This window comes from Lingula anatina, chromosome 9 (assembly GCF_051362555.1).
Source record: "Lingula anatina isolate TDL-2025a chromosome 9, LinAna3.0, whole genome shotgun sequence".
NCBI classification, from domain to species: Eukaryota; Metazoa; Brachiopoda; class Lingulata; order Lingulida; family Lingulidae; genus Lingula; species Lingula anatina.
In genome coordinates, this window is record NC_141775.1 from 12725344 (window position 1) to 12737812 (window position 12469).

Consider the following 12469-nt stretch of genomic DNA (forward strand, 5'->3'; position numbering starts at 1 on the left):
GATACTACATACCTGTAAATCCTGCATGAATTTGAAATCCTGGTATTATTTGAAAAACACTTTTCTGTACAAACTTGATGATAATATGTAATATACGTCTAAAAATACAATTACATCCAGCACCTTAAAACTCTCATCAGTTATTTCTCTGCAATCATTCTCTCTGTTCTGTTTGCCATGATATTTATTTTTTTCTTGGGCCATCTAGCATAACTTGCAGTAAATTTTTTTTTTAATTTAGAATTTGTGTATTTTGGCTTTTAGAGCAATTTAGTTGAAACAGAGGATCAATACTACTCCTTCTTCAGTTTTAAGTACACCTGTATAAGGTAAAACATCATAGATGTGTTACCAGCCAATTGTAATATGGTGATTTGTATAGACTGACTGATCTCCTCTATTAATGTATGTAAGATTGTGATTGTTCCAGTGTGTGAATTTTCCCCAAGCAGTCCTCCAAATACTGCTGAAGTGCTGGGTGGGAATTTGGAAGGAGACATTATAAGTTACACCTGTCAAACAGGTTACACACTGATCTCTGGAGACCTGACAAGGACATGTCTAACTGGTGGAACATGGAGCGGTTCACCGCCTGTCTGTGACTGTAAGAAAATGATTAAAAAACTAACTTCTACTTTTTTTCATGACACTTTATGTTTGCCAATATTATGTCTAATTTTCAAGATTAATTATTTTGAATTAATATCCTTAGCTGATGGATCATTTTTTTGACCAAGTATTATACATTTCTCCATCCAGTTGGAGGGAGCTGGCTGGCCTGGGGAGCCTGGAGCAGCTGCTCTGTGACCTGTGGTACAGGAACCTACTTTAGAAATCGTACTTGTCACGATCCAAATCTGCCCAGTGAACTGGCGCTATGTGCAGGTGGAGCCACCAACTCTACCCAGACGCTGTCCTGCTTTGAACAACACTGTCCAGGTAATTGTATTCCACCCAGACACTGTCCTGCTTTGAACAACACTGTCCAGGTAATTGTATTTCACCCAGACACTGTCCTGCTTTGACCAATACTGTCCAGGTAATTATATTCCACCCAGACACTGTCCTGCTTTGACTAATACTGTCCAGGTAATACTCTACACAGACACTGTCCTGCTTTGAACAACGCTCCCCATGTATTTAGGTATGTTGACTAATATTTGTACACATATTTTATGTTTTACCTTTGATCACATTATTATAGTCTTCAGCACTTTGATATCAAAAGGATTATTTTTCTGCATTTTTAAATCTTCTTTTTGTGTTGTTGTTATTTTAATAGACCATCATATGGGTTCTGAAATAAAAAGGGTCTTCATTAAAAATGACCATTTTGTACAAATTGGTTTTAATTTATTTTTTTTTTCAAATTTTTTTTTTTTTTTTTTTTTTTTTTTTGATAATTCAATAATATAAATTTCTTTAAAAGGATACTACATACCTGTAAATCCTGCATGAATTTGAAATCCTGGTATTATTTGAAAAACACTTTTCTGTACAAACTTGATGATAATATGTAATATACGTCTAAAAATACAATTACATCCAGCACCTTAAAACTCTCATCAGTTATTTCTCTGCAATCATTCTCTCTGTTCTGTTTGCCGTGATATTTATTTTTTACTTGGGCTATCTAGCATAACTTGCAGTAAATATTTTTTTTTAATTTAGAATTAATTGTATTTTGGCTTTTAGAGCAATTTAGTTGAAACAGAGGATCAATACTACTCCTTCTTCAGTTTTAAGTACACATGTATAAGGTAAAATATCACAGATGTGTTACCAGCCAATTGTAATATGGTGATTTGTATAGACCGACTGATCTCCTCTATTAATGTATGTAAGATTGTGATTGTTCCAGTGTGTGAATTTTCCCCAAGCAGTCCTCCAAATACTGCTGAAGTGATGGGTGGGAATTTGGAAGGAGACATTATAAGTTACACCTGTCAAACAGGTTACACACTGATCTCTGGAGACCTGACAAGGACATGTCTAACTGGTGGAACATGGAGCGGTTCACCGCCTGTCTGTGACTGTAAGAAAATGATTAATAAACTAACTTCTACTTTTTTTCATGACACTTTATGTTTGCCAATATTATGTCTAATTTTCAAGATTAATTATTTTAAATTAATATCCTTAGCTGATGGATCATTTTTGACCAAGTATTATACATTTCTCCATCCAGTTGGAGGGAGCTGGCTGGCCTGGGGAGCCTGGAGCAGCTGCTCTGTGACCTGTGGTACAGGAACCTCCTTTAGAAATCGTACTTGTCACGATCCAAATCTGCCCAGTGAACTGGCGCTATGTGCAGGTGGAGCCACCAACTCTACCCAGACACTGTCCTGCTTTGAACAACACTGTCCAGGTAATTGTATTCCACCCAGATACTGTCCTGCTTTGAATAACACTGTCCAGGTAATTATATTCCACCCAGACACTGTCCTGCTTTGACCAATACTGTCCAGGTAATTATATTCCAGCCAGACACTGTCCTGCTTTTGCCAATACTGTCCAGGTAATTATATTCCACCCAGACACTGTCCTGCTTTGACCAATACTGTCCAGGTAATTATATTTCACCCAGACACTGTCCTGCTTTGAACAATGCTCCCCATGTATTTAGGTATGTTGACTAATATTTGTACACATATTTTATGTTTTACCTTTGATCACATAATTATAGTCTTCAGCACTTTGATATAAAAATGATTATTTTTCTGCATTTTTAAATCTTCTTTTTGTGTTGTTGTTATTTTAATAGACCATCATATGGGTTCTGAAATAAAAAGGGTCTTCATTAAAAATGACCATTTTGTACAAATTGGTTTTAATTTATTTTTTTTTTCAAATTTTTTTTTTTTTTTTTTTTTTTTGATAATTCAATAATATAAATTTCTTTAAAAGGATACTACATACCTGTAAATCCTGCATGAATTTGAAATCCTGGTATTATTTGAAAAACACTTTTCTGTACAAACTTGATGATAATATGTAATATACGTCTAAAAATACAATTACATCCAGCACCTTAAAACTCTCATCAGTTATTTCTCTGCAATCATTATCTCTGTTCGGTTTTCCGTGATATTTATTTTTTTCTTGGGCCATCTAGCATAACTAGCAGTAAATATTTTTTTAAATTTAGAATTCAGTGTATTTTGGCTTTTAGAGCAATTTAGTTGAAACAGAGGATCAATACTACTCCTTCTTCAGTTTTAAGTACACATGTATAAGGTAAAACATCATAGATGTGTTACCAGCCAATTGTAATATGGTGACTTATATAGACTGACTGATCTCCTCTATTAATGTATGTAAGATTGTGATTGTTCCAGTGTGTGAATTTTCCCCAAGCAGTCCTCCAAATACTGCTGAAGTGCTGGGTGGGAATTTGGAAGGAGACATTATAAGTTACACCTGTCAAACAGGTTACACACTGATCTCTGGAGACCTGACAAGGACATGTCTAACTGGTGGAACATGGAGCGGTTCACCGCCTGTCTGTGACTGTAAGAAAATGATTAAAAAACTAACTTCTACTTTTTTTCATGACACTTTATGTTTGCCAATATTATGTCTAATTTTCAAGATTAATTATTTTAAATTAATATCCTTAGCTGATGGATCATTTTTGACCAAGTATTATACATTTCTCCATCCAGTTGGAGGGAGCTGGCTGGCCTGGGGAGCCTGGAGCAGCTGCTCTGTGACCTGTGGTACAGGAACCTCCTTTAGAAATCGTACTTGTCACGATCCAAATCTGCCCAGTGAACTGGCGCTATGTGCAGGTGGAGCCACCAACTCTACCCAGACACTGTCCTGCTTTGATCAACACTGTCCAGGTAATTGTATTCCACCCAGACACTGTCCTGCTTTGAACAATACTGTCCAGGTAATTATATTCCACCCAGACACTGTCCTGCTTTGAACAATACTGTCCAGGTAATTATATTCCACCCAGACACTGTCCTGCTTTGAACAATACTGTCCAGGTAATACTCCACACAGACACTGTCCTACTTTGAACAACACTGCCCATGTATTTAGGTATGTTGACTAATATTTGTACACATATTTTGTTTTACCTTTGATCACATAATTATAGTCTTCAGCACTTTGATTTAAAAAGGATTACTTTTCTGCTTTTCCAAATCTTCTTTTACTGTTGTTTTTATTTTAACAGACCATCATATGGGTTCTGAAATAAAAAGGGACCTCATTAAAAATGACCATTTTATACAAATTGGTTTTTATTTGTTTTTTTTTTTTTCAAATTTTTTTTTTTTTTTTTTTTTTTTTTGATAATTCAATAATTTTAATTTCTTTAAAAGGATACTACATACCTGTAAACCCTGCATGAATTTGAAATCCTGGTATTATTTGAAAAACACTTTTCTGTACAAACTTGATGATAATATGTAATATACGTCTAAAAATACAATTACATCCAGCACCTTAAAACTCTCATCAGTTATTTCTCTGCAATCATTCTCTCTGTTCTGTTTGCCGTGATATTTATTTTTTTCTTGGGCTATCTAGCATAACTTGCAGTAAATTTTTTTTTTAATTTAGAATTCGTGTATTTTGGCTTTTAGAGCAATTTAGTTGAAACAGAGGATCAATACTACTCCTTCTTCAGTTTTAAGTACACATGTATAAGGTAAAACATCATAGATGTGTTACCAGCCAATTGTAATATGGTGATTTGTATAGACTGACTGATCTCCTCTATTAATGTATGTAAGATTGTGATTGTTCCAGTGTGTGAATTTTCCCCAAGCAGTCCTCCAAATACTGCTGAAGTGCTGGGTGGGAATTTGGAAGGAGACATTATAAGTTACACCTGTCAAACAGGTTACACACTGATCTCTGGAGACCTGACAAGGACATGTCTAACTGGTGGAACATGGAGTGGTTCACCGCCTGTCTGTGACTGTAAGAAAATGATTAAAAAACTAACTTCTACTTTTTTTCATGACACTTTATGTTTGCCAATATTATGTCTAATTTTCAAGATTAATTATTTTAAATTAATATCCTTAGCTGATGGATCATTTTTGACCAAGTATTATACATTTCTCCATCCAGTTGGAGGGAGCTGGCTGGCCTGGGGAGCCTGGAGCAGCTGCTCTGTGACCTGTGGTACAGGAACCTACTTTAGAAATCGTACTTGTCACGATCCAAATCTGCCCAGTGAACTGGCGCTATGTGCAGGTGGAGCCACCAACTCTACCCAGACGCTGTCCTGCTTTGAACAACACTGTCCAGGTAATTGTATTCCACCCAGACACTGTCCTGCTTTGAACAACACTGTCCAGGTAATTGTATTCCACCCAGACACTGTCCTGCTTTGACCAATACTGTCCAGGTAATTATATTCCACCCGGACACTGTCCTGCTTTGACTAATACTGTCCAGGTAATACTCTACACAGACACTGTCCTGCTTTGAACAACGCTCCCCATGTATTGAGGTATGTTGACTAATATTTGTACACATATTTTATGTTTTACCTTTGATCACTTTATTATAGTCTTCAGCACTTTGATATAAAAAGGATTATTTTTCTGCATTTTTAAATCTTATTTTTGTGTTGTTGTTATTTTAATAGACCATCGTATGGGTTCTGAAATAAAAAGGGACCTCATTAAAAATGTCCATTTTCTACAAATTGTTTTTTTTTTTTTTTTTCAATTTTTTTATTTTGATAATTCAATAATTTTAATTTCTTTAAAAGGCTACTACATACAGTATAGCTATTAAAAAACAGGACTACTGTTACGCGTTAGAACGATAACTGATTTAATTCTCGTAAGATTACCATCCACCCCCTTCCTTATGAATAGGTATTACTTTATTAATACAATGCAACCGACGTGTAGCCGCAAGTTAGTTGGTTACGCACAGCAGTATGAGGCCGCTACCCCTTCCCAGCAAGGAGTCAACTAAGCCGCAAGTTAGAAGACAATGCGTGATTACTCATAGCAGTAGGAGGCCGCTACCGCTCCCCAGCAAGGAGTCAACACAGCAGCGCGTAACCCGGGCTTAATTAGGGGTTATTGGCTGTCCACTTATGATCGGTATTGTTCGTCTTGATTGCAGCACACTTCCTACTCACTATTGGTTCGCCTGCCTCTTCTTTAAATGCTCTCTCAAACCTTTCCTCAGTCAGCCGAGAATGGAAACACGTTTATCTGCCGATAAACTACGTCGTTGATGTATTATTCGGCATCATTCTACAGTGGGTCATAAGGCTCTATCTATGATTTTTTTCGACTCGCATTTTACCAGGTTAAGCTGACGCTCGAAAACTAAATTTAATGAATAATTTTCTCACGTGCACGTATCCAGCTAATTTTAGGACAATAACTTCCACGGCACCTCCGCCATTTGCAATTGTAGACGAACCACGGGTTTCCAACTGATAGGCCAATACAACTATACCAGACCCATTGCATGAGAAAAGACTGTTTATATTTAATGAATTAAAAAACATTTGAGGATCACGATTTTCTACTGATATACTACCGATGGTATCCCTGTATTAAATCATCCACTGCTACCTGCTACCCCCTCTATTGTAGTGTAGCATGGCTCGCATCACAAGATGGCCTTAGAAATGAAGTAGGCCTAAGACAGGCATACACTCTGATAGTTTTTAGTATATTATTAAACCTAATGCTGTTTCTTGTCATTCATTCTAGAACTCTCTGAGCCATCGAAACATTATTTGCCAGGACATGAATAGGTTACTTCTTAACGGATTTTTTTATTTTCACTGAGTCAAATACTGTTCGAGGACGTCTCTGTCGTTATCGCCATTTCTCGGACGTCATTTATACGGCGTTGAACGGCAGTCCCAGACAAAGGATCGGAAAGTTTCCAAATAAAAGAACTTATAAATGCTGCCACTAGCCAATGTTATTGTTCCTAAGTAAAGAGAGGAGATAATGATCTGTTCTTTCTTCTAGCTTAGTCTGTTGACTAAAATGAACAAGTTTAGGCCTACAATGCAACCGCCAATTATTACGACCATTAATGAGGTTCTTTGCTACACTCCCTTTCTTCATGATCGCGAAACCCGTGGAGTGGTGTGTTTTAAATATATAAAAAGGGTCTCGCGAGGTGAAGCTATAATAATGAACTAAAAAAATACGGTGAATATCTAATAAACCATGAAGCACGTAGCCTAGGCCTCTTCTTTGACCGACATCACATTTTTACGTTCTTTGTTTTAATAAGAGGACGAACGTAGTCTAATTTGTCTTTTGGTGTTGATTTTGCTCGAAGTAGCGGAGTCAAGTAAATCGGTGATTTACCGTTGGTAAGAGTAGCAATCATAGCTCCTGCGTCCTCACAGATTACTTTCTAATCCCCCGCAATTAACGCAGTCAGGAATAAGCGCTGAAATCGGGGATTTTGTATCAGGGAAAATTTTAGTATTAATCTTATGTTATCATGTATCTGTATTATGTAATCATGTAACTCATTTTCCCAAGGCAACCACCAATTATGACGACCATTAATGAAGTTCTCTGCTACACTCTCTCCCCATGATCACTTGCTCGATCGTGAAACCCTGTAGGTGTTGGGTATATATTTGGGGTAGTTTACTATAGCATGCTACACTCTCCTCATGATCACTTGCTCGATCGTGAAATCTGGTGGCTGAGTTTAGATGATCGGTGATGTACCGTTGGTAAGAGTAGCAATCATCACTCCCGCGTCCTAACGGATAACTTTCTAACCCCCCATAATTAACGCAGCCAGGAATAGGTGCTGAAAAAGGGGGTATTATATCAGGAATTAATTTTTGTAATTATGTATCAGTAAAATAAGAGTCGTTACATTATCACATATTTTTCCAGGTGGAAAATATTATAATTTATGCATACTGATCGAATTAAAAAGAGAAGCTCCATATGTAAACAAAGGTCAGTCAAGTATCACTCATCCCAGGCTGCAGGGCAGATATGGAGAATTGAATGAAGCGCGAGTGATCTGGCAACCCTACAATTTTACAATGATTCATGGGCAAACAATAGAAGCAAGAAATTAACACCTTTTACAGAGTGAAGGACGACTCCTTATGAGGCTTTTGTTTCTTCCCCTTGGTGGTTATTACAAAGCAAGTATGTTGACGTAAGTGTTATCTGCTTCCTTGTGAAGACTTTTGCGTGTTCAAAGGAACAATGGAAATGTCATTTCAAAACACCTACTTAGGTGACCAAAATATTGTCAATGAAACGCAAAAAAGACAAAATCACCAGCTGTTACTGACTGAGTCTAACTCAAATGCAAAAAGGTACGCATGCACAGCGAAAAAGCGCTATTGTAAACAATGCCCCGACGATGAGATCAATTAGATGTACAGTATAAAATGACTTATTGTACTATAAAACTGTACCCTTGCCCCAACTTGTATATCATTACACACACAAGGCCACCCTATACCAGAGTTACATATTGATTTTTCATTACACAGTCTCTTGCACTGAAAAAAAATACTCATAATTAATTTGTGGCCTTAGTAGAGGGTCTTCTCTCGCTTTCTCTCAAATCAAAATAAACCAGCAAACATGAAAATTGGCAAACTGTATTAGGATGTTAAGTGTTGAGAACCCTTTAAACACGGTGTATGGTAATATGCACGTTTAGACGAATTTTAATTTTAATTTCAATTAAATTTAATTTTAATTTTGATTTTAATTAAAATTGAAATTACCGAAATTAGTAAATGTCGTTTGCGTCATGTATCAATATTTATGCGCATAATAGTATCTATGTTATAAACATTCAGCAAAGATATTTGGAAGGCCCCTCTTTCGTTGTTTATATGAAATGAAAACTAGCTGATACCCATCGTATCAATCATTATACCTTGATAAGAGATTAGCATACTAATTTATGTCCCCAGTCATAATAACTTCAACAATAACAACAAACCTCCCTTCTCTGTGCTCCGTTGCAAAAACAATAAGCCACAATTGTTTTATATTAATAGATATCTATATTAATGACAATTTCAAAATCTTCAAAAGTACCTTTAGGGGCACGAACTCCAGTCGGGTAAACTACTGAGTATGCAACGACGTAAACCGTTGTTCCACCAATTCTATTATTCTCTCGCGCTGATATCGACAGCTCTGTATTGCCGCGCATGCCGAAGCTTTGCGGAAATTGCCGAAGGCTAGGAAAATTCTTCAAAATATACTTTTCTTACTTTTAATCAAATCCAGACTCCCACTGCCCTGAGGTATGGCTAAAACCTTTCAGTTGTCATCAGACTTTGTAATTTGGGAGAAAAAAGTGAAACAGGAACTTCTGGTGATGAATAATAGGTTATAGTGCTGCAAGGTCTTGTTTTCTATCCCTGATGTACGAGTAGCTTTTTCTACAGTTTCTATAATCTCTTTACGTATGAAAATATGCAGGTTTTCTGATATAATAAGACTTTGATAAAATCAAAACCAATAATACTTTTAAAGTCGAGAGTCGGGATAAATATCGGCAAGGTGGAGATATGTCCCGCCGGCGCTTCCGCAACAGCAAGACTGAAGGACGCAAGTTAGATGTAGGCAGCGTGGGCTATTAAAGTGACCGGGGACTAAAGAGCTAGACGGTACCTGTAAATCTACCCTGAGCGTCAGAGCAACGTAAAAGCTAGCTTGCTAAATATACCTTGTGGTGGAGTCGCTTTTACTAACTCTGAAGACCAGCGGCCATGAAAGTTTTCCATCAATCAAATAGAACTGCTCCGCAGTGAAAATGCAGTTGAATGTCATCAGACCAAAATAAAACGTAAAACAAATTTAATTCTGCTTTATTTAATTTTATTTGCTGTATTTAAGATGTAAAGTGAAAAATAAATAAAATTCTTCTGAAAGAAAAGGTATATCCAATGTTTTTGTATTTTTTTGCTTATCAAAGAACATTTAGTCCTACACGTGCACAATACATGTGCTTGCCGTGTGCCAAATTTGACAGCTACACTGTATGCCCGATACCACTATAAGGGCTGCGCAATGGCTACACGAAAATAAGTTTTTACAGCAGAATGTTGCTTGTATTGTGGCACTGACCTTCGACTGCAAGATATTTTCATTTCAAACATCTAACTCCGCGTCAGGCACTTTAATTGCTTCTTGTCTCGCCTGCACGAGACTTCAGCGCAAGGCTGCTCCAGGCGGCCAAACCTGTGACGTACCAGACTTATGACTTCCAAATATGGATCCAGGCGGACACAGCTGTGACGTGTGACTTCCAAATATGGAAGCGCCCCAGGCATAATTTTGAAGAAGAATGCCCCCGAGTTGCCACTGTTCGCTAGAGTCTGGTATTGCTACTATGGGTTATATATGAAATCAAGATCGAGCTGGCAATACCGGAATCTAGAACCTAGGGTACTGTAAATCCTGCATGGATTTGAAATCCTGGTATTATTTGAAAAACACTTTTCTGTAGAAACTTGATGATAATATGTAATATACGTCTAAAAATACAATTACAACCAGCACCTTAAAACTCTCATCAGTTATTCCCCTGCATTCATTCTCTCTGTTCTGTTTGCCATGATATTTATTTTTTTTTCTTGGGCCATCTAGCATAACTTGCAGTAAAATATTTTTTGAATTTAGAATTCAGTGTATTTTGGCTTTTAGAGGAATTTAGTTGAAACAGAGGATCAATACTACTCCTTCTTCAGTTTTAAGTACACATGTATAAGGTAGAACATCATAGTTGTGTTACCAGCCAATTGTAGTATGGTGATTTATATAGACTGACTGATCTCCTCTATTGCTGTATGTAAGATTGTGATTGTTCCAGTGTGTGAATTTTCCCCAAGCAGTCCTCCAAATACTGCTGAAGTGCTGGGTGGGAATTTGGAAGGAGACGTTATAACTTACACCTGTCAAACAGGTTACACACTGATCTCTGGAGACCTGACAAGGACATGTCTAACTGGTGGAACATGGAGCGGTTCACCCCCTGTCTGTGACTGTAAGAATATGATAAAAAAACTAACTTCTACTTTTTTTCATGACACTTTATGTTTGCCAATATTATGTCTAATTTTCAAGATTAATTATTTTAAATTAATATCCCTAGCTGATGGATCATTTTTGACCAAGTATTATACATTTCTCCATCCAGTTGGAGGGAGCTGGCTGGCCTGGGGAGCCTGGAGCAGCTGCTCTGTGACCTGTGGTACAGGAACCTCCTTTAGAAATCGTACTTGTCACGATCCAAATCTGCCCAGTGAACTGGCGCTATGTGCAGGTGGAGCCACCAACTCTACCCAGACACTGTCCTGCTTTGAACAACACTGTCCAGGTAATTATATTCCACCCAGACACTGTCCTGCTTTGACCAACACTGTCCAGGTATTAATATTCCAACCAAACACTGTCCTGCTTTGACCAATACTGTCCAGGTATTTAGGTATGTTGACTATATATTTGTACACAAATTTCATGTATTTATTGTCGTTTAACGGGTCAACGATGACGTGTCTTAGGAGAAAGGTCATTAGGATGTACAGGGGGCGCTGTATTCAAAAGGTGAACAGATCACGTGAGGAAGGGAAACGATCATTCGAAGTCGAGCTACGCTACTGTACAGACATTCCAGTTTATTCCAAATAAAATTTTTTGTATAAAAACATTTGTATAAAGATGGGGTTTGATTATGCGTTATACAATTATCAGATTCATATAAGTACGAACTATACCGGAATTGGAATTAGGCTATGCGGGAAATGTAACTGGTGACGGAGCAAATGTTTGTATGTAATATTGTATCATCTGTACACAGGCAGAGGCACATCGACTCATTCCTATTTATAAATAAATGATTTGGTGTTTGAAGATGAAGTGGTTTTATTCGTTGAGAGTTATTAGACGATAAATAATTGATATATGTTTAAGCGTAAGCGAATTAGAATATAAATGCTTTGATCACATTTTTATAGTTTTCATCACTTTGGTTTAAAAAGGGTTATTTTTCAACATTTTTCAATCTATATTTTTTGTTTGTTTGTTTTTATGTTAGTTTGACAGACCATCATTTGAGTTCCGAATTGAAAAAGCACCTTATTTACAATAACCATTTTCTCTAAATGTTTTTTTTTTTTTTTTTTTTTTTTTTTTGATCATTTAATAATTTTAATCTCTATAAACTGATAATACAAAACTGTTAATCCTGCATGAATTTAAAATCCTGGTATTGTTTGAAAAAACATCTTTTTTCTACAAACTTAATGATAATATGTAATGTATATCAATAAAAAATTACAAATACAACCAGCATCTTAAAAATTTTATCCATTATTTATCTGCCTGTATTCTCTCTGTTCTGTTTGCCCTGATGTTTATATAATTTTTGGGGGGCCACCTGGCATAATTTGTAGTAATTTTTTTTTTATTTATATAATTTAGAATTCAATGTATTTTGGCTTTTAGAGGAA

At 36.6% G+C, this 12469-nt stretch overlaps 1 protein-coding gene across 1 annotated transcript; it reads left to right on the forward strand.

The window, feature by feature from the left end:
• The first annotated feature begins 765 nt into the window (after positions 1-765).
• LOC147759935 (semaphorin-5B-like) lies at positions 766-9819 on the forward strand. The gene is made up of 2 exons (XM_086994907.1): positions 766-3845; positions 4765-9819. Exons 1-2 carry the CDS (start codon positions 3521-3523, stop codon positions 5355-5357), a joined length of 918 nt encoding a protein of 305 aa, XP_086851033.1. The 5' UTR covers positions 766-3520; the 3' UTR covers positions 5358-9819.
• Positions 9820-12469: the final 2650 nt, after the last annotated feature.

Excerpts from the sequence above, each read along its gene's own strand:
- LOC147759935 (XM_086994907.1), top strand. The coding sequence starts at position 3,521 with ATGATTAAAAAACTAACTTCTACTTTTTTTCATGACACTTTATGTTTG. Across the intron at positions 3,846-4,764 it reads CTTTGATCAACACTGTCCAG|TGTGTGAATTTTCCCCAAGC; the intron begins GTAATTGTATTC and ends TGATTGTTCCAG.